Raw genomic sequence first — 21,212 nt, forward strand, 5'->3', positions numbered from 1 at the left:
ATGCTGGTATCTGATTGTTGCTAGTTCTAAGGGATCTTTGGTGTCCAGGTAGTAAACCAAGAAAAAAAAATACACACTTATCCTCTTAAACCTTTTGTCAGAGCATGAAATATAGATTGGGATATTACCTTTGTGGAACCAATACATTAATATAATTAATGTGGCTATGTTACAGTTTAATAACTCGAAGGCCTGGACTAATGATTTAGAGAAGAGTTAAATCTCAGCATGAATTCAAGGGGATGCAAATTCTTAATTAAACATATCTGGAATGAAAACAACAATGAAGCTACCAAATTGTTGTAAAAACCTGAGTCACTAATACTATTAACCATCCTTTTCCATTCTGCTGTACTTGCTGCAGCAATATCATTGATTCTTAACTGCCCTTAGGGATTTGTGTAGCAAGTCACTCGGTTAGAACAACATCATTACCAAAACCCATGAGTAACTGAGATTACAGTCATTGAAATACCATAACCTTTTAAGAAAATGTTATTATTGTAAAAAAGAGGTGCAGATATTTGAAGTAATTACCTGTGGCAGTAACAATCCATGCAATTTTTTTTTAAAGTTTCAGAGTTGTTAAGCAGTAATTATGGCTTAGAACACCACCAAAAGCTCACATGCAATGAACCAAAACACTGTCAGTGGATTTTTTTATATAACAGGAATATTTTGCAAATAGGATGAGTTCTTTTCTGCACACTGATTTTTGAGTTTGCAAACATCATAAAGGCAAGCTCCATGTTATGGCTGTTCAAGTTACGGAAATTTGCCAGTACAAAATTCACAAATCATTACCCAAAACTTTGAGATATGAAATAAAATTTTCACTGATGGAATTTGTGGGGGGTGGAATAAATCAGCACAAAGTTTATTTCAACTCGTGTTTTCTGATGCACATGCAGATGATGTGGTTTCGTGTTGTAGAAAATCAGCCCATTTTCTAGGTACCCCTGCCCCCGGGTAATGTGGGGGCCACCTGTACTCTCTGGGAAAACCAGGTATCACTGGCAGCAAATTTGTAATTTCCACATTTCATTGAACGTGTGTGCCTTCTTACAACGTTGCTTTCAGTTTCATAGTGCAATGAGGGCAAGTATGGGCTGTAAACCCTGGGTCATTATTATCACTGCAGGAACTGAGTGTAGGATAAGTAAGGTATAATTATAATTTACCATGTTTTGTGAAAACTTTCACTACCTAGTTCTTTTAAAGTACTGGAAAGTGGATGATGATGCTTAAAAATATTTGAATCAAATTGATTGGAAGCCGCTAAAGTGCAGCAATATGTGAACCAGTGACAAATTAAATCTACCTATTCAGGAATCTATGAAGTTTTAAAGGAGGTACATATTGGGACTCCTTTCTATTACAATTCTCATGGTACTCTTCAGATGCTGTGCTTATGACCGATCTTATTAAATTTCCAATATTCAGATTTATTATAGTTCATTATCTTTCTCTTCAAACCCATTGCAAATTATTTCAAATTGACCGGATAAAGTACATGTGATTAGACCGCATTAATTATAATTTGGTTAAATTTAATTTTCTTTTCGAGAGGATGAACATTCAATTTTCTAAAATCTTTCAATCCCAATCTAGCAAATAAAGGCTAAAGATAACAATACAAACAGGTAGCAAAGGTGAAAGTTATTCCTATGATCGACTGCCTCAAAACTGAAAGAAAAAATAACTCTGATTTCATTTCAACTTTATCCAGTTGTTCACATAGAACATTTTAAACTGTGACTTAAGTACACATTTGTAATTTAATTCTGAACAAATCGTGAACTACAGAACAAAATTCCATATATTTTAGAATTTTGAACCTAAATTTAAATGCAATTGAAAGATAATTCAGAGCAAAAATAGTTTATCATGAACCAGCATTGTAATTCTCTTCATTGAAACATTTCTCACTTATCTCACCCAACAAGTGGTCTTTAAGGTGTATTGTGTTTATTTGCTGAAATGGTTAGCCTCATACAAATTGTTTAATTTCTGTACAATTATGGAAGAGACAAATCCTTTTTACCTTGGTATTTGTAAAATGTTAACAAAAGCACAGGTAAAGTATAATAGTGTAGGCCTTTATGACAATAAGATGATGTTTTCTTATGGAAGTCTGACTAACCTGTAAGCATGCAAGAGTGTACAAAGAATGTACATTTTTTTAAAAAAATTAAATGCCACATACACTAGGGTCCTCAGCAAAGGGAAGAAACAGTTATTACTAGTTGCAGTTTCATTGTGAGAGTGAATCCAGGATAAAATTCTGCTTGTGCAAAATCTCTTCATAGAAGTTATCAGTGAAAACTACTTTTGTTGTTGATATTGTGGAATTTGTCTCTGTTCATAGATGACATGTACAAAATGCAGCCACCAAAGATTCCCCGGACTGCTGTTCATGGAACCATTCTGAGTATGTGCCTTGAAAAAAAATAAAAGGCTGTTTGGGTCACAAAGCCTTAAGGTATCCGTTTGGCTGCACTTAAACAAAGAAACTGATGGTACTTGATTACCAGTTCAAATGAGAGCTGCATTTATAACACTGATCACATTGTCAAATGAGGTGCAACAAAGCTCTGAGCATATTTGTTTTTCTTGCCCTCACTCTAAAGAAACAGGTTCTTAGCGTGGCTGGTGCAATTGATTTGGCTCCAGAATTCAGTGTATGACATTTCCCTGACTGGAGATTAATTTGTGGTGCTAAAGTGCCTTTTTTGCTTTCTCTAGCACAATTGTAAATAGAAGACTTGGCAGGAATTAACAACGTTGAGCTTTATTTTGCTTTGATATGAAGAAACCACCCAAATTCGGAGATGGCCTGATATCCAGCCCAGATTATAAATCAGTATTATAATTCATTCTAAATTACTGTAACCAAATGATGGGTGAACAGACAGTGCAAGCTAATGAAAGTGTATATCTTTGAATTGATTAATGCTAGTGAATATGTGTGTTTCAAGTTTCAAATTAACCTTTAAAAACTGTTCTCCACTTGATAAGAGTACACTCCCTTCTGAAGCAATCTTATTGCTGTGTGGTACCTACACTTGAACATGGAAGCTGACAGATAGGAACAGGAATTGAAAGTGAGCAGAGGTTACAGTGACCGGCTTTACAAAGGTGTACTCCCAGTTGGTCTCGAACTGAGGGTGAGGTTTTAACCAATTGAGAACAGCTAACAACTCTTAAATGAATAGGACTTGAATTGTATTGCACATAGTGTCCGTATAAGTTGAAACATATTACAACAATAAAAGTGAAGGATAGGATTTGGATTAATGTTAAAGCAAAGCAGTTTAAAACCAAGCTACATGAATTGTCTTTGTGTATCTAGATTTGGTTTAATATCATTAGTTTTAATATTTTAATATCTTATTACTACTTCATTCAGCTGGAAGAGTAAATCAATGTGAGGAGAATGATGCAAATGCAAGAAAAGTCCTTAGTTGATGCTTGGCTTGATGGGTTAGGGATGCAAGAGAACGGCAGCGGTAACTGAACGGATACCTCAATGGTGATGAAGTCCACAGTTCCACGCAGTTGTTGTTGAAGGTGAGGTTAGAGGGGCAGGAAGAAAAGGCTTAACAGTTGACAGGGGAGAGAAGCGAGGGTTGTATTTAAATGTTAAATAATCGTGGAGTAGTGAGCTGTGTTGACAGAGGAGACCAGGCCCTGGTAAAAGTGATCTGGCAAAGAATGACGAAACCAGCTGTGCACTATATACAATGCTATTACTGCCATTGAATAGACTGACTTACTCTTCATTCAATAAAAAAAGACTTGGCTCTTTTAAAAACATAGTGAATGTAGACTCATGAATTACAGAGAAGACTATCATAATAAAGCTAATCCATACAAAAGGTACTGTTTTAAGATGGTCCATTTATATTGTGGGAATTTAGCCTAATCAGAGGTATTGTGTTGAATGGACTAAGCATTAGCCAAAATTTTCATATCATAAAGTAGGAAAAGCAATTTTAAAACTTAAGGTACTAACTAGTGTAGAATAGAGTTGGCTCTATAGATTTAACAGCCAAAAGTACTTGTTTTATTGGGCCATTTAAAATGGATAACTTAGCCTGTGGGGCAGAATCCTCCAGGCAAGTTGTTCACTTGTTTTACTTCAAAGTTTTCAATTACTTGCATTTTAAGGTGTTTTCTTCCTTTAATATTTTGTTTCTCAACTATTTAAATCTATTTGAACTGTTTTAAAGTCTGATGATTCATTTCAAAACAGCTCCAAAAGCCTTTGTCAGTGTGGGGCTGCAGGATTCAACACTTGAGGCGTGCTTGCTGATTAGATTCTAATTTGCAAAGTAACTCATTATGAACTGGTCAGCTCATTGGTCCTTTAGTATCCAGAACAGAGTAATGTGAGTGACATGTTTGGACAGCAGGTCAGGATGATCTGACTCATCTATGAGAATTTCTTTCAGACAGAATAAGTAATGGATCTTATTGTTACAGTTTCCATTACTGATGGCAACCAGCCTTGCTTAGTGCACCCAATTTGGGTTTAGCAATAAATGCATACTTGTCAGTGCTCATATCCCACGAACATTTGTCTAAAGGTGTGCACTTACAGTAGCTAAATACTTATCAGCACTAGACTAGAATGGAGAGAAACACTGGAATTGAATGTAATAGCGGCACGGTAGCTTTGCAGTTAGCGTGATGCTATTGCAGTGCCAGCTGCCCGGGTTCAATTCCTGTCGCTCTCTGTAAGGAGGTTGTACGTTCTCTTGTGTCTGCGTGGGTTTCCTCCCAGATGCTCAGGTTTCCTAACGTATGGGTACATTAACATGGGTTTAAATGGGCAGCGTGGACTCACTGGACCAGAAGGGCCTGTTACCATGCTGGAAATAAAGTTTTTTAAAAAAAAGTTTTTTTAAAAAAAAGGAGTTGAAGCATGGACAGATGGATTTGTTTAGAAAGACTTGCACGATTATTGCTATATAAACAGTGGTGCAGATTTTGCAGTCATTGGAAGCCACCTGTGCTTGCTGTTGACCTGTGAGGAATGTCCAAACTATGTGGGTCCACAGCAGTTAAGTATCTGAGCTAAATTTCACTGGTGAGGCAGAACATGCAAACATAAATGCTATCATGTGTGGGAGAACCAGAATAAGCCCTGCCCTTGTAACAGCTGACAAAATCACTAATTGTTGACTAAGACATATTATGTTTCTTAGTCTCCTGTCAAAACTCTAACAGCACTTTGAATTATTCTGTCTCTGATATTCAGAAACATCAAAAACAAATAAATAATACTAAAAAAACTATAAAACTCAACATAGAAAGCTGCACAAATATTTAAATTCTAAAAAAAATTCCACATTTAATAAACTAAACTATTTTGAAACAAAATGTAATCAATTGAGACTTGCTTCTGTCCCTTGCAGTCTCTGCCATCTGTTCAAATCAACAAAGTTACTGTGCGAGGTCCAATCTGGTGCCATTTGTTCAGGTGGTGCCCCAGCAGAAGCACCTGGGAATTAATGCAATCTTGTTCTCTATCACTGGATTCCAGGAGGTGTCCTATGTCGGAGTCTATTTTTGATAACTATTACAAACAGCTGATGTTAATTAAAGGATGTGCAGATTTGTGCAGAAATCCTAAAGTTACTGTCAGTCACGTATGGAATTGTTGGCAGTAATGTGGATAACTGCTAATATTTCTCCACAAAATCTGCACTATTAATTCTGGATTTTATTTGTTTCTGCCATTTTAAAAACTTTGTGTTTATTTCTTTAAGCTTTGCAACAATAAGTCAAAAGACTGATTTTTATTAAGCAAGGAAGCAGCACAAATTTAAACTTGTTCCCACTGATTTCATGATCAATTAAGTTGTTACTATTTGTGTCTATTTGTATAGATCTTGCTGTAGCAGCAGCAGCAATACCAGTTGGATATTGGACTAAAAAACTTTTTTTAAAAAAAAGCAGAGACCCAAGCTAATGGTCTTCACAAATTGTTTAAAGGAAGCTGAAGTGTACCATTTTGATAATAAATACAGCAGTTGCAGCTTTCAAAATATAGGCCCTTCCCTGAGCTACAAAATGTTTCCATTTTTATAGATGTTAATAAGTCGATTTTTTTTCCCCCCATAAATTGGAAAATACTCAAAAATCACTCGCTAAGGTAACCATACTTCCATAGTATACTAATAAATGGTGTTGACAAGGGGCAATTAACATGAACATTTATTTATTGTCTTCCCCTGCCTAGTTACAATGGTAATCCGAATATCCCACGCTCAATGGCTGGTTTCAATGGCCTTGAAGTATCAGTGGCTATTACATTGTTTAATAGAATATCGTTTCACAACTATCAGTAGAAGTGATTGCTGGTCAGTTTCTAAAGCAAATCTCTTAAATGGCCTCCCATGGTGAAACTGGCAGCCTGTGTTCTTATGAGACAAAGATATTTGATTACTGCAGGGAGATTACATGTAAACAGGTTTTTTATCAAGACCAATAAGAAAAATTATTATAAATCGACAGAGAGAGGAAACTATTTCTGCCATCTGCTGCATTTTTGAATTTAATAATATTTATGGGAACTCTTTCATACGTATGTACGGGCATTTGTAAACTGGGGAGGGCCTGTACCACCCTGGAACAGTCTGGCAATATAGTGGCATTTTAGTGCACAATCATACTTAACAATTTATGACAAGGAAGAAATACCACAAATCATCAGAGGATTTGCACCACTTTGCATTTAGTCTTGCAGAGAATTTTAGTACATTCTCAATCTCAGAATGAGTTTCCAGGAATTGATGCATTTGTACATTTAATCAATTTGTAAAATAAATTTGCTGCAGCAAGTTGGGGCTAGTACCTAACAGTACAAACAGTCTTTTAATGATAACATTGATATTCCTGATGATAACTTTACAATGATAGTCAATCTCTCCAGCCCAGCATAGGAACAGTTGATGCTGTGAAGTCTTGTTTTAGATATCAATTTAGTTCGCAATACTGGAGATATATTGTTATAGTGGTGGTTTTAAAATTTAAACAAATTATTACACTTCCTTTTTATCTTAGAACATAGAACAGTACAACACAGAACAGGCCCTTCTGCCCACAATGTTGTGCTGACATAGCTATTCCCTCCTACCTACAGAATGCCCATATCCCTCTATTTTCCTCTCATTCATGTGCCCATCCAAGCCCCTCTTAACAGCCCCCCATGAATTTGCCTCCACCACCCTATCACCACTATTCTTCTCCAAATGCTCATAAATCCTGTAATTTTCAATAATTTCCAATAATTTGCCCACCATTGAAGTAAGACTCACTGGTCTATAATTCCCAGGGTTATCCCTACTCCCTTTCTTGAACAAAGGAATAACATTTGCTACCCTCCAATCACCTGGTACTACTCCTGTGGCCAGTGAGGACACAAAGGTCATCACCAAGGGCTCAGAAATCTCTTCCCTCGCTTCCCGTAGTATCCTTGGAAAGTTCCAGCACTTCCTCCTTCTTAACATCGACATGTTCTAGCGTATCAGCCTGTTTTACGCTGTCCTCACAAATGTCAAGGTCTCTCTCACTGGTGAACACTAAAGCAAAGTATTCATTAAGGACCTCTCCTACCTCCTCCGACTCCAGGTATGTTTCCTCCTCTATCCCTAATCAGTCCTACCTTAACTCTAGTCATCCTCCTGTTGTTCACATACGAGTAGAATGCCTTGGGGTTTTCCTTAATTCTACTCGCCAAGGATTTCTCACACCCCCTTCTATTCTCTCCTAAGTCCATTCTTAAGCTACTTCCTGGCTACCTTGTAACTCTCTAGAGCCCTGTCTGATCCTTGCTTCCTAAACCTAAATCAGCTTCCAGTGGACCAGTGTGTCCTTGTACACAAATAACTAAGTTCACATGGAGGTATAGAAAGTGACAGGAAGGCATATGATATGTTGGTCTTTACTGCAAGAGGATTGGAGTACAAGATGAGTGATGTCTTGCCCCATTTAAAAAGGGCCATGAAGAGACTGCTTCTGGAGTAGGTCTGTCCTCTCTCCCTATGGATGGATATAGTGCAATGGAGGGAGGGCAGCAGGGTTCACGGGGTAGTCCTGGGATGGAGGATTTCCCTATATGGAGACATTAAGCTGACTGGGCTGTATTCTGAGTTTAGAAGAATGATCTCATTGAAACATGGAAAGTCCTTAGAGGAAGATGTGGGAGGATGATTCCACTGGTTGAAGCATCTAGAACTAGGGGCTGACCATTCAGAACAGATCTGAGAAGAACGTCCTTCACCCAAAAGGTGGTGAATCATTGGAATCCTGCCCCCTGCTCAGTCTCTGTATTTTCAACACAGAGATCGGCAGCCTTTTGGATATTAAGGGAATTGAGGGATACGGGGTCGATGCAGAAAACAGGTGCTGAGGTATATGAGAATGTGGGGAGAATAAAAACCAGGAATAATGTAGGATTAATGGGAATGGGTGGATGATGGCCGGCAGGAACTCGGTGGGCTGAATGTCCTGTTTCTGTGCTGTATCTCTCTGATTCTATGACTGTAACCAAGGTCACAGTGCCATCGACATTGGCTGAGGCGAGGACACTGATATTGGTTGATCTTGTTTAATTTCATTCTAATCTTTATTTTAGTCTCTGTATTGGACTATAATTATTATGTCATTCTGTCATGTTTCTTTATCAGTTCCTAAAACTCATTGGTTAAGGTAGTAACCTGTTCCTCAGTGGCACAGATCTGAGCAGTCCCTGCTGACCTTGTCACACAGTTTTCAGCTTAGACTTCAACCAACGTGCTGTTCAAAAATATTTTGTTCAGTAGGTTGTGGCTGAAAGCTCTAACTTACCAGGTATACCATAAGTTGCCCTGCTTGCAGCAAATTCTAAGTTTGAAGCAATAATTTTCTGTCAATGTTGAGTGCACACACTTTCATCCCCGATTACTGCCCAATTTTGAAAGTTTATACCTAACTATTTCTGATTCTGTGCACATTTTTTCATGACTGTCATTAGTAAAATAATAAGGGGATTTCCATCATAAGTGTTGGAATTCAATAGAAAATGTCAAATAGAAAACAGTTTACAATTTACTATATATCCTCTGGCAGCAGGTGGCTTGGGATTAACAAGACTGAATTGTGATCCTGAAATATGGATGGTTTTAGAAATATGCATGGCTTTCCTCTAATGATTTCAAATATTGACTGCTCTCAGATTAAATTACAGATTTACACCATACTCTAGACCTCTTTATTTTTGTATTTTGCATACATTACAATTTGATTATTTCTAAATAATAGATCTTAACGTAGTCCTTTTGAAATAAGTTTTATAAACTAGATTGTATTCAAACATTTAAATGCATCATTGCTTTAAACGGAATGAAGTTTCCAATTGCAGTGATATGTAAGAAGCTCTCGAAAGGTCACCAAGCAATACAACATTCTTTAGGCAGGTTAATAAGCATGAACAATTGTAATTAATGTAGAACTATTTTAGATGTCAATTTAATACATAATTATTAATTTATTAACATACAGCCGTTGTTTTTTCATTCTTTTCCACAAAATAAATTACAATGCCATTACCAAATAAAGTGTATATATCCAGCAGAATTTTTGCAGATTACTGACAAGTTACTGTTGCAAACCCACAAGATCAAAGTTATTTTATAAAGGCGTCTTGGATTTCTGTTTAAACAAGTATGCATTAAATACAAGACATGAAAGGATGTGTCAAAAGTTGCATACTTATGTTTTTGAACATGTATGATTATTTTCTAACTAGTTAAAGGATTAATACATCAGAGAAACTTTACCCAGCTTTCTCTTAGTTTGTAAGGTTAAGTTACAGATGAGATGGTGGGATTAATTTGAGAAACTTGTACAAATGCGGCTCATACTTTAGTTACAGTTGTTAAAATTTCATGTATGACATAGCTTAATGAACTAAAAATGATGAAGCTTAAAAAGAAGTTCATTTCCATGAAATTGTTGTTTTAGAAAATGAGCTAAAAGTATTAATATTCTGGAATATGACCCACTAGTTTTACCAATTTTCTGAATTAGGATCCTGTTAGAGATTGCAAGTCTATGTGGCATTCAAACTCCATTCCCTCCATAACAATATTTGAATCACTGAAGTTTATAATCAAATAAGAAAAGTGTTACCCATATTCTGTATTAATATATATGATCCTCAAACAAAATAACGTCAAAATTTGCCTTTAACTGGAGTATTGTGTTCAATTCTGGGCACGACACTGGGAAATACGTGAGGGCCTGAGAGAGGACCCTGAAGAGATTTATTGGAACTGTTCTAGGGATGACGAACTTAGTTATGTGGATAGACAGAAGTTGCAATTACAGTGTCATAGAAATGTACAGCACAGAAATGGGCCCTTCGGCCCACATGTCCATGCTGATCTTTTATCCATCTCCACTGATCCCATTTACCCATATTAAGTCTGTATCCTTCTATGCCTTTCCTATTTAAGTCTCCGTGTAAAAGCCTCTTAAACATAATGACTCTGAGTCTATCACCACCTCTGGCAGCGAGTTCCAGATGTCAACCATCCTCTGTGAAGGGGGAAAAATACTTTCTCTTCAAATATCTTTCAAAACTCCTTTGCCTCACCTTAAATCTATGCCCCTCTTGTTTTTGATACCCCTGCCATGGGAGAAAGATTCTGCCTACCCTATCTATGTCTCTTATAATTTTATATTCCTCTATCACATCACCCCATATCCTCCTTTGCTCCAGGGAAATCAAACCCAGTTTATCCAATCTCTGCTCTCCAATTCAGACAGCATCCTGGTGAACTACCTCTGCAGTCTCTTCAGCACAACCACATCTTTTCTATAATGTGACCAAGTGCAGTCTAACCAGTGTTTTGTAAAGTTGCAACATAATGATCCAACTTTCATATTCTATACCTACAAAGGCAAACATGCCATATGCCTCCTTCACCATATATACCTGTAATGCCACTTTCAATGAACTGTGGACTTAAGCCCCCAGGTCCTTCTGTTCATCAACGTTCCTTAGCACTTAACCATTTACTGTGTATAACTTAACTATTTACTGTGTGTGTATGTATGTGCATTATTTGGCTTTCCAAAGTGCATCACCTTGAATTTGTACAGATTAAGTTCCATATGCCAATGCTCTACCCAACTTTCCATCTAGTCTCTATCTTGCTGTAGCCTTAGACAACTTTCTTCGCTATCTACAATGCTACCAACTTTCATGTCACCAGTATCCAAATCATTAATATATATCACAAACATATTGGAAAGCTTTAGATGGTGCAGGGGAGATTTACCAGTATGTTGCCTGGATTGGAGAGTATGTCTTATGAGGAAAGGTTGAGTGAGCTAGGGCTTTTGTCTTTGGAGAGGAGGAGGATGAGAGGTGACTTGATAGAGGTGTACAAGATGATAAGAGGCATAGATCAAGTGGACAGTCAGAGACTTTTTCCCAGGGCGACAATGGCTAACATGAGGGGACATAATTTTAAGGTGATTGGAGGAATAATTTTAAGGTATAAGGGGGATGTCAGGAGTAAGTTTTTTTTTACACAGTGGTGGGTGCGTAGAACGCATTGCCTGCAGAGGTTGTGGGGGTGGATATGTTAGGGACATTTAAGAGACTTAAATAGACACATGAATGATAGAGAAATGGGGAGCTATGTGGGAGGGAAGGGTTAGTTAGATCTTAGAGCAGGATAAAATGTTGGCACAACATTGTGGGCCAAAGGGCCTGTACTGTGTTGTAATGTTCTATGTAACTCTCAGTAACAGAGTACTGAAATATTATTGATAAACAATCAAACACATTCCGGACTTCAGTTGTTATCGTTTACCACTGAGGAGCTCTATATTTTAATGAGTTGTATAAGAAAGTAAATATTTGAGATCCCACTCCTAACTATGTTTGAGTTTTAAAGTGAGGTTGCCAAAAAATATTATCCATTTACTTTTAGGTTTAACTTGCATTTGTGTTGTGTCAGCATCAGCAACAGTGAGCCAAGGCGGCTGTCTCTGAATTTCCTTGCACACAAATAGCATGAGAAAAAAAGTAGCAGTAATTGTTGATTAAAATTTGAATGACAGAAACTAAACTGCTTGAGGAAAGGTACTAATGATGAAAAAAAAGAGAATATAATAATGTAAATTTACATAAAGTAGAGGGAAAAGGAAAAGATGTTGGTAAGATGATGGTAAGAATTTGAAAGCCACAGATGCTAATTACTGACACTCTGCAGAAAGCATAGCTCGCTGAAACACTCATTCTATGTAAATGTTTGATTATGTCCCAATTTTTTAATTCTCTTAATGGGTTTCTTTGTAAATTAGTGCTTTGGCTATTTAAATGTGCATGTGGAATTTACATACAGTGGCATGCAAAAGTTTGGGCACCCCTGGTCAAAATTTGTGTTACTGTGAATAGCTAAGCGAGTAAAAGATGACCTGATTTCCAAAAGGCATAAAGTTAAAGATGACACATTTCTTTAATATTTTAAGCAAAATTATTTTTTTATTTCCATCTTTTACAGTTTCAGGAAAAGGGCCCAAAGCAAAAATTTGGGCACCCTGCATGGTCAGTACACCCCCTTTGGCAAGTATCACAGCTTGTAAATGCTTTCTGTAGCCAGCTAAGAGTCTTTCAATTCTTGTTTGGGGGATTTTCGCCCATTCTTCCTTGCAAAAGGCTTCTAGGTCTGTGAGATTCTTCAGCCGTCTTGCATGCACTGCTCTTTTGAGGTCTATCCACAGATTTTCGATGATGTTTAGGTCAAGAGGCTGTGAGGGACATGGCAAAACCTTCAGCTTTTGCCTCTTGAGGTAGTCCATTGTGGATTTTGAGGTGTGTTTAGGATCGTTATGCTGTTGTAGAAGCCATCCTCTTTTCACCTTCAGCTTTTTTACGGACGGTGTGATGTTTGCTTCCAGAATTTGCTGGTATTTAATTGAATTCATTCTTCTCTCTACCACTGAAATGTTCCCAGTGCCACTGGCTGCAACACAAGCCCAAAGCATGATTGACCAACCCCGTGCTTAACAGTTAGAGAGGTGTTCTTTTCATGAAATTCTGCACCCTTTTTTCTCCAAACTTTCCTGCATCCTCACCACAAAATTCAGCATCAGAAGTTTGCAAAGGAACGTCTAAACAAGCCTGATGCATTTGGACTGAAAGTTAAAATAGAACTTTTTGGCCACAATGAGCAAAGGTATCTTCATTGAAAATCTGTGGATAGACCTCAAAAGAGCAGTGCATGCAAGACGGCCGAAGAATCTCACAGAACTAGAAGCCTTCTGCAAGGCAGAATGGGTGAAAATCCCCCAAACAAGAATTGAAAGACTCTTAGCTGGCTACAGAAAGCGTTTACAAGCTGTGATACTTGCCAAAGGGGGTATACTGACCATGCAGGGTGCCCAAACTTTTGCTTTGGACCCTTTTCCTTTTTTGTTATTTTGAAACTGTGGGGAAAAAAAAGGAAATAAAAAAGTAATCTTGCTTAAAATATTAAAGAAATGTGTCATCTTTAACTTTATGCCTTTTGGAAATTAGGTCATCTTTTACTCGCTTAGCTATTCACAGTAACAGAAATTTTGACCAGGGGTGCCCAAACTTTTGCATGCCACTGTACATAAGTTCTTGGTCAAGATACTTAGATAAGATTCTTTCATAACATTTATTTTATCATTCCTCCCAAGGTGGAGCGGGAGATGCCTGATGGCGTGGGAGAGTGTTTAGTTTGGGAGGTCCTGTGTTCATTCTGTCATTTTTGTAGCCTTTCTGAGTGCTTTCAATGTAAAGATTCAAGGTTCTTGGTGCCATCATGGATATCCCTTCTACATTTTGAGCAATCATGGGCCTGGGATTCCCATGAGGATGTTAGGTTTTTTCAGAGAGGCTTTGAGAACATCCTTGCATTGTTTCTTCTATCCTCACACTAGTTTCTTGCCATGCTGGAGCTCAGAGTAAAGTGCACATTTTGAGCATCTGATGCTGAGCACGTGAACGTTGTGGCAACCCCATTGGACCTGGCTGAGTGTAAGTTCGGCAATGATGCAGGGATTGTTGGTTTGTTTTGCTTATCCTGAAAATACATATAGAGAATTTTCCAGAAGGCAGGTTTGGTGCTTGCTTTTAGGTACTATAGGAAGGCAGAGAGCTCTGTGGCAGGTTTTTGATCTTAATATATTGTTTTCCTCAAACAGCCAAAGGTACTGAAGGTGATCCTGAATTCCATCACCAATGTCTGCCTCCATTGAGAGATGGCTCTTGAGATTTGGAAAGTAGTAAATGTTTTCCAGAGTCTCATTATAGATCTTTATTTGTCTGTGGGTGGTGTAGTGCAGCTGGGGCAGGTTTGCAGATGATCTTTGTTTTGCAGATGTTCAGTGACTGCATTGCACTTCCAGCAAAATTCCTATTGGAGCAGAGCTATAATCCACAAGGCAACTTGGAAACTCCAGCATGCACTGGGACAAATCTGAGGGGCAGGATCTGAAGAAATAGGTTAAACGTGCTGGCATCTGATCACTAGGTTGTCTCAGACGTGCGTTTGGCCGAGTATTTGCAGAAATCTAAGATAAATTGCGCTGTGAATGGCTGAAAGCTAGTGGTTTCCTGTGTGACTGTCAGAGGCCATTGTCTCTAATTGGCCCATTGTCTCAGGATTAGAACTAGGAGTGAAAATAAATTAAATTTCAGACTGGTCATATTGCAAACTTTGATTCAGCTACTTTGTTAGCCATCCATACTGGTTTGAAAATAGATGGTTAAAGAGCCCCTGAAAAAGAGAAAAAATAGTTAAAGCTTTAGTTTTAACTCACAACTTTATCTTACAGAGTAATACACACAGAAACAGGCCCTTTGACCCAACTGGTCTATGCCGACCACAGCATCCTCCCTGTTAGTCCCAGTTACCCCCATTCAGCCCATAACCCTCCAAGTACCTCCCTTCCATGTACCTATCCAAATGCCTCTTAAATGTTGCAATTGTACCTACCTCGACCACTTCCTCTGACAGCTCATTCCAGGCGCTCATCACCCTCTGTGTAAAGAAGTTATCTCTCAGATCTCTTTTAAATCTCTCCCCTCTTATCTTGTATCTGTGCCCTCCAGTTATGGACTCCCCAACCCTGGGGAAAAGACTATGACTGTCCACCTTATCCATACCCCTCATGATTTTGTAAACTTCAGTGAGGTCACCCCTCATTCTCCTATGCTCCAAGGAATAAAGATCCAGTGTGGCCAACCTCTCCCTATAACGCAGGCCAGTACAGCATTCCTCATAAATCTCTCTGCACCCGCTCCAGCTTGACAATGTCTTTTCTATAACAGAGTGACCAAAACTGTACACAATACTCCAAGTGCGGTCTCAACAATGACTTGTATAACTGCAACATAATGTCCCTACTCCTGCACTCAATGCCATGACTGATGAAGGCCAGTATGCTAAACATCTTCTTCATCACCTTGTATACTTGTGCGGCTACTTTCAGCAAACTGTGCACTTGTACTTCCAGGTCCCTCTGTTCCACAACATTGTCAGTGCTCTGCCATTCACTGTATAAGTCCTACCCTGGTTTGTCTGTCCAAAATGCATCAGCTCACACTTATCTAAGTTGAAAACTATTTCCCATTCCTCAGCCCATCTCCCTAAATGATCAAGATTTCTTTGCAATTCATTGTAACCTGCTTCACTATCAACAAGACCCCATAATTTAGTATCATCAGCAAATTTGCTAATCGTGCCATGTACATTCATATCCAAATTATTTACATACATAATGAATAACAGAGGTTCCAACACTGACACCCCAGTAGTCACAGGCCTTCAGTCAGAGAATCAACCTTCAACCATCACCCTCTGCTTTCTATCATCGAACCAATTCTGAATCCATCCAAATCTAACTTCCACAGTAGTTTTCAGAACTAATTTTGATGAGCGTAGTGAATATAAACTAACTAACTAAACTAAATCAGTTAGAAATTTGGCTGGAGAAGTGGCATTCGGACTTTAATCCAACTAATTGTGAAGTGATACATTTTGGGAGGTCAAAAGCAAGAGGAAAGTATACAGTAAATAGCAGGACCCTCTGGAGCACTGATGTACAGACGATCTTGGAGGTCCCAGAAAGTAGCAACACAAATAGGTAGGGTCATAAAGAAGGCATACAGCATGCTTGCCTTCATCAGTCAAGCATTGAGTATAACAGTTGGGAAGTTGTGTCACAGATAGATAAGCTTTGATTAGGCCACATTTGAAGTATTGTGTGTATTCCTGGCCACCACACTTTATGAAAGGTGTGGAGGCTTTGGATAGGGTGCAGAAGTTCACCAGGATGTTGCTTGGTTTGGAGCGCATGAGCTACAAGGAGAGGTTGGGCAAACCCGGATTGTTTTCTCTGGAGCATCGGAGGCCAAGGTGCAACCTGATCTATGTATATAAAATTATGAGAGGGTAGAAACATCAAATAGTAAGCACGTAGATTTAAGGTGAGAGGGAGAAAGTTTAAATTTGCAAGCCATGTATTTTTTTTACACAGAGCTGTAGGTGCCTGGAAATACTGCCAGGGGAAGTGCTGGAAGCAGATACGATAGCAATGTTTAAGGATCATTTAGGCATACACATGAATAGGCAGGGAGTAGAGGGGTATGGGTCATGTGCAGGCAGATGGGATTAGTTAAGGTTGGCATCGAGGCCAGTACAGACATTGTGGGCCAAAGGGCCTTTTCCTGTGCTGTACTGTTCTATGTACCAATGTCATTGAAAAGCTTGCGAATTTCTGCAGTAGTTTGACAGAATTGGAAAGTACCCCCTGGCAAGTTGACATTTTGCAAAACTGATATTAACTAAAATGATAAGTGTACAAATTATTAGCAGTAAGAAATTAAATATTTTGGGTTGTATGCTGTCCAGTGCATTGTAAAGTTATGATACATAGGTTTTAGGATTTTGCAAACTTTTGAGTTTCTGCTGCCTCAAAATTAATTTTAGCTAGGAGCACTTAGATCCAATAAACAAAGCTTTGTGAGTCAGTTTTCAAAAATGTTTTGAAGCTACTGCCAAACCATATCTAGTATGTTTCCTAGGTTACTTTGAGCTTAGCTTTTAAAAATAAAATGTACTTTAAAAAAATATTTTTACTTTGCATCATCTCACTGCTTAAAACTGTTAATTGGAGACCTATGGTTAGAACCTTGCCAGCCTATCATACAGGAAAATGAGCAAGAGTCAGCTGGAATGCCTGGCTTTGATGCTTCCAACACTCTCTGCTGGTAAGGAGGAACCCCACATCTGCGCAGTTACCAAAATGAGATCAAGAACTTGCTATGTGGTAATTGTGGGGACAAACCCACATCCTACTTCTGTCACACAGCACATTAATTCAATCTAATTGTCTCCCTGGAGAGGATAACCTATAGATGCCAACTCAAAAACATAAAAACCACATTTCTAAATTGGTGGCAATTTTAGGGCAGGTCGCCCTGTTGGCATAGGTCTGTTCTTTAACTGTGTGAAGATCTCCATGTAGTCATATTACCACTAGGAATTTCTTGATGCTCATTAATATGCAGAATGAGGCCCAATATTCAGTTTGAAACAGTTGTAAATTACGAGGTTTTTACTTTTTTTTGCTGATCAGAGCATGCTGTTAATGGAACTGTAGATATTCTTTTCAAGTACTGTGACAATACACAGGGAACAGTAAAATAAGTACTATGAAATTTGCTAGCATGGAACTTGCATGATAACAGCTCGTGTGATGTACAGTAAATGGCTTTTTACCAGTAAGGAGCTTAAAATATATGCCTCGCATTTTCAAATGAAACTGGTTCAAATTCCACAACTGCAAAGATGTCTTGCTACACATCCAATGAGTCTGTCATCAATGGTGGGTAATTTGCTGGAGGGGATTCTGAGGGGCAGGATCTACCAACATTTGGAGAGACAGGGTCTGATTTGGGACAATCAGCACGGCTTTGTGCGTGGGAAGTCGTGTCTGACAAATCTCTTGGAGTTCCTTGAGGAGATAACCAAGAGGGTAGACGAGGGTAGGGGAGTGGATGTTGTCTATATGGACTTTAGTAGGGCCTTTGACGAGGTCCCTCATGGCAGGCTAATCTGGAAGGTTAGATTGCATGGGATTCAGGGGTAGATAGCGGATTGGATTCATAATTGGCTCAGTGCGAGAAAGCAGAGGGTGATGGCCGAGGGTTGTTTCTCAGATTGGTGGCCTTTGGTGGTGTGCCACAGAAGTCTGTGCTGGGACCTTTGTTATTTGAAAGTTTTATAAATGATTTGGATATGATTGTACAAGGCCTTGTCAGTAAGTTTGCAGATGATCCTAAAATAGGTGCTGTTGTAGCTGGTGTAGAAGGTTATGAAAAATTACAGGGGGATCTAGGTCAGCTTGGTATGTGGGCTGAAGGTTAGCAAATGGCTTTCAATCCAGATAAATGTAGGGTATTGCATTTTGGGAGATCAAACCAGGGTAGGACTTGTACAGTGAATGATAGGGCCCTGGGGAGTGTTATGGAACAGAGGGACCGAGGAGTGCAAGTGCATAGTTTGCTGAAAGCGGCGTCACAGGTAGATAGGGTTGTGAAGAAGGCGTTTTGCATGTTGGCCTTTATCAGTCAAGGCACTGAGTATAGGAGTTGGGAAGTTATGTTACAGTTATATGAGACATTGGTGAGGCCATACTGGAGTATTGTGTATAATTTTGGTCACCCTGTTGTAGGAAAGATGTTATTAAACTAGAAAGTGTGCAGAAAAGATTTACTAGGATGTTGCCTGGACTTGGGGGCCTGAGTTACAAGGAGAAGTTGTGTAGGCTGGGACTTTATTCCATGGAACATAGGAGAATGAGGGGTGACCTGATAGAGATATACAAGGTCATGAGGAGCAGAGACAGGGTGAAAGCACACAGTCTTTATCCCAGGGAGGGTGTGCTAAAAACAAGAGGGCATTGGTTTAAGATCAGAGATGAGAGATTTAAAAGGGACATCAGTGGCGGCAGCTTCACGCAAAGGGTGGTGCGTATTTGGAATGAGCTGCCAGAAATAATGGATGAGGTGGGCAACATTTAAGAGCCATCTGGGTAAGTACATGAATAGGAGAGGTTTAGGCGGCTATAGGGCAAACATGGGCAGATGGGACTAGCTCCCTGGGCAACACGGTCGGGATGTCAAAAGGCCTGTTTCCATGCTGTATGATTCTATGACTCTGTGTCCAAGAACAAACTGTGAAGTTAGTATGTACAAACATATCAGCAGTTAACAGTTTCTCCCCTGCAGGTGAAACCCTCCATTTGATTCGCAGTAGGTTAAATCTTCATTTTCCTTGTTTGAATATTTGCTGATAATAGATAAAATGGTTGTGTTTGCCATACTTGAGAGATCAATTGATAGTGATGTGTAACTGTGAAGTACTGGTGTAATGAATGTTTAGGGGTTCTCAAGGATCAATCCTCAGAGCAGATATCAGACCCCACCCTGCCCATTACAGCTGGTCCTCCAGCTTGTACTGCCTCGAGAACTGTGTTGATTTTGGATCATGGAATTAGCAGGAGCACCAGAGAAGATGTAAGATCTATAAAAAGATAGGAGAAGAGGGGGAGATGCAATGAAGTACTAACCTGTCCTGGACACAATCTAGACTATGCTGCATGATTGAAAGCCAGAGCTCAGTTTGTTTTACTAACTGTTTTTCTACCAATGACTGGGTCTAACAGTGTCTTGTACCCCATTTCTCCCCCATCCTCCTCTGCCACCTTATCTTGCCTCTCTTTCCTCTTTTTTTCTCTTTGCTTTTCTCTCTCCTGCCCTCTGTCCAACTCCACTCCTTTCATGTCATTTTCTCAAAGGCAAAGCATTTCCCTTTTGGCAGTTCAAAAATATTGGAATACTGTGATTGTTTAAAATAAGAATTAAAACAACACATAACTTGTGATTTCTCTTTTAATGTTTTGATTTTTTTTATGTTGCTTGATAACATTACACTTTCATTAGGGTTAATTTAGATCCCAGGATTTATTAATTATTAATGCAATTAGATATAAAACATTTTTCTTTCTTTTCAAGGACCAAGGTCTGCCTCAGGAAGAAACTAAAGAAGATTATGGGTGTGCTAGAAGTCGTAAACAGCGTTTCAGACTGTTAGCCTCAATGGAGTATGAAGGGGAATTATATATGACTCCTAGAGATTTTTTGTTCTCAGTGATTATGGAAACCATGGATGGTAAGTACAATAGATCATGGCAATTGCTATGTAATCTGATGGATATCCCTAAAAGTACCCATTGTTATAGATTTTCTTGAGGGTCACTACTTTTTCAAACCAATTAATACACTTATCTAAGGAAAAAAATCCACAAATAATGAAAGAAATGATTTTCATTACTGCGTCTTCAGTTTTTAACGATAATAAATAAATGAACAAAGATTTAAATTTCTGTGAATGACAGTTGTTTCAATGCTTATATATGGTTTAGATTGACAAAATAATCTTGCTTATTGGACACATTTTATGTTACATTGTCTAAGAATTAATATATTAGTAGTTTGCCCAAATATAGCTGTAACAAAAGGTTTCATTTGGACATTTTTAATCATTATGTAGGTAATTATGTGATGTAGGTGCACATAGAATATTAAGGGGCAGGGAGCATTCAACTTTGTTCGCATCATCTGAAGTATAAGCAACCTTATAGAAACTTCAACCTTGCAAATGACCAAATTGTTCCAAGCTACTTCATTTAGAAATTTTGAAGTTGTTCAGTTAATTTTCTCTTCGTGCCATTAAAGAGATTAAAATATTGAAAATGTGAGTGTAGCTTCAGTGGGATTAGTTCCTATGAGTTGAAGAACACACTACATATAATTCTGGTCTAGTAGCACTCAAAATCAAATTAAAAATCCCCCATGCACAGTTTTTCTATATTAAAAACACTGTACTACTACTGGCATTTCTCAGTGCAAGTGTTGGTGGGATTTGGGAATCCCATGTGAATGCTGAACTTCTGAAATCATTGGCCAGCAATTTCCCAACTGCACTCAGCTGCTGGATTCCCCAGGATCCATGAGTTCAGTCAGTTGAAAGGGAATTGTTGGGCTGTAGGGAAGGATAAGTAAGTTACTTGTTTTTAATTGTTTTGTTTAATGTTTTCAATTAAGTGTTTTG

The 21,212-nt window shown here is 38.5% G+C and overlaps 1 protein-coding gene across 1 annotated transcript in view; it reads left to right on the forward strand.

The window, feature by feature from the left end:
• micu2 (mitochondrial calcium uptake 2) overlaps window positions 1–21,212 on the forward strand; it is a 326,882-nt gene that overhangs the window by 127,039 nt on the left and 178,631 nt on the right. Inside the window, 1 exon segment of the mRNA XM_052026309.1 lies at window positions 20,114–20,270. Within this exon segment, the coding sequence (XP_051882269.1) occupies window positions 20,114–20,270 (157 nt within the window).

The sequence above is a fragment of the Pristis pectinata genome, chromosome 11 (assembly GCF_009764475.1).
Source record: "Pristis pectinata isolate sPriPec2 chromosome 11, sPriPec2.1.pri, whole genome shotgun sequence".
Classification (NCBI taxonomy): domain Eukaryota; kingdom Metazoa; phylum Chordata; class Chondrichthyes; order Rhinopristiformes; family Pristidae; genus Pristis; species Pristis pectinata.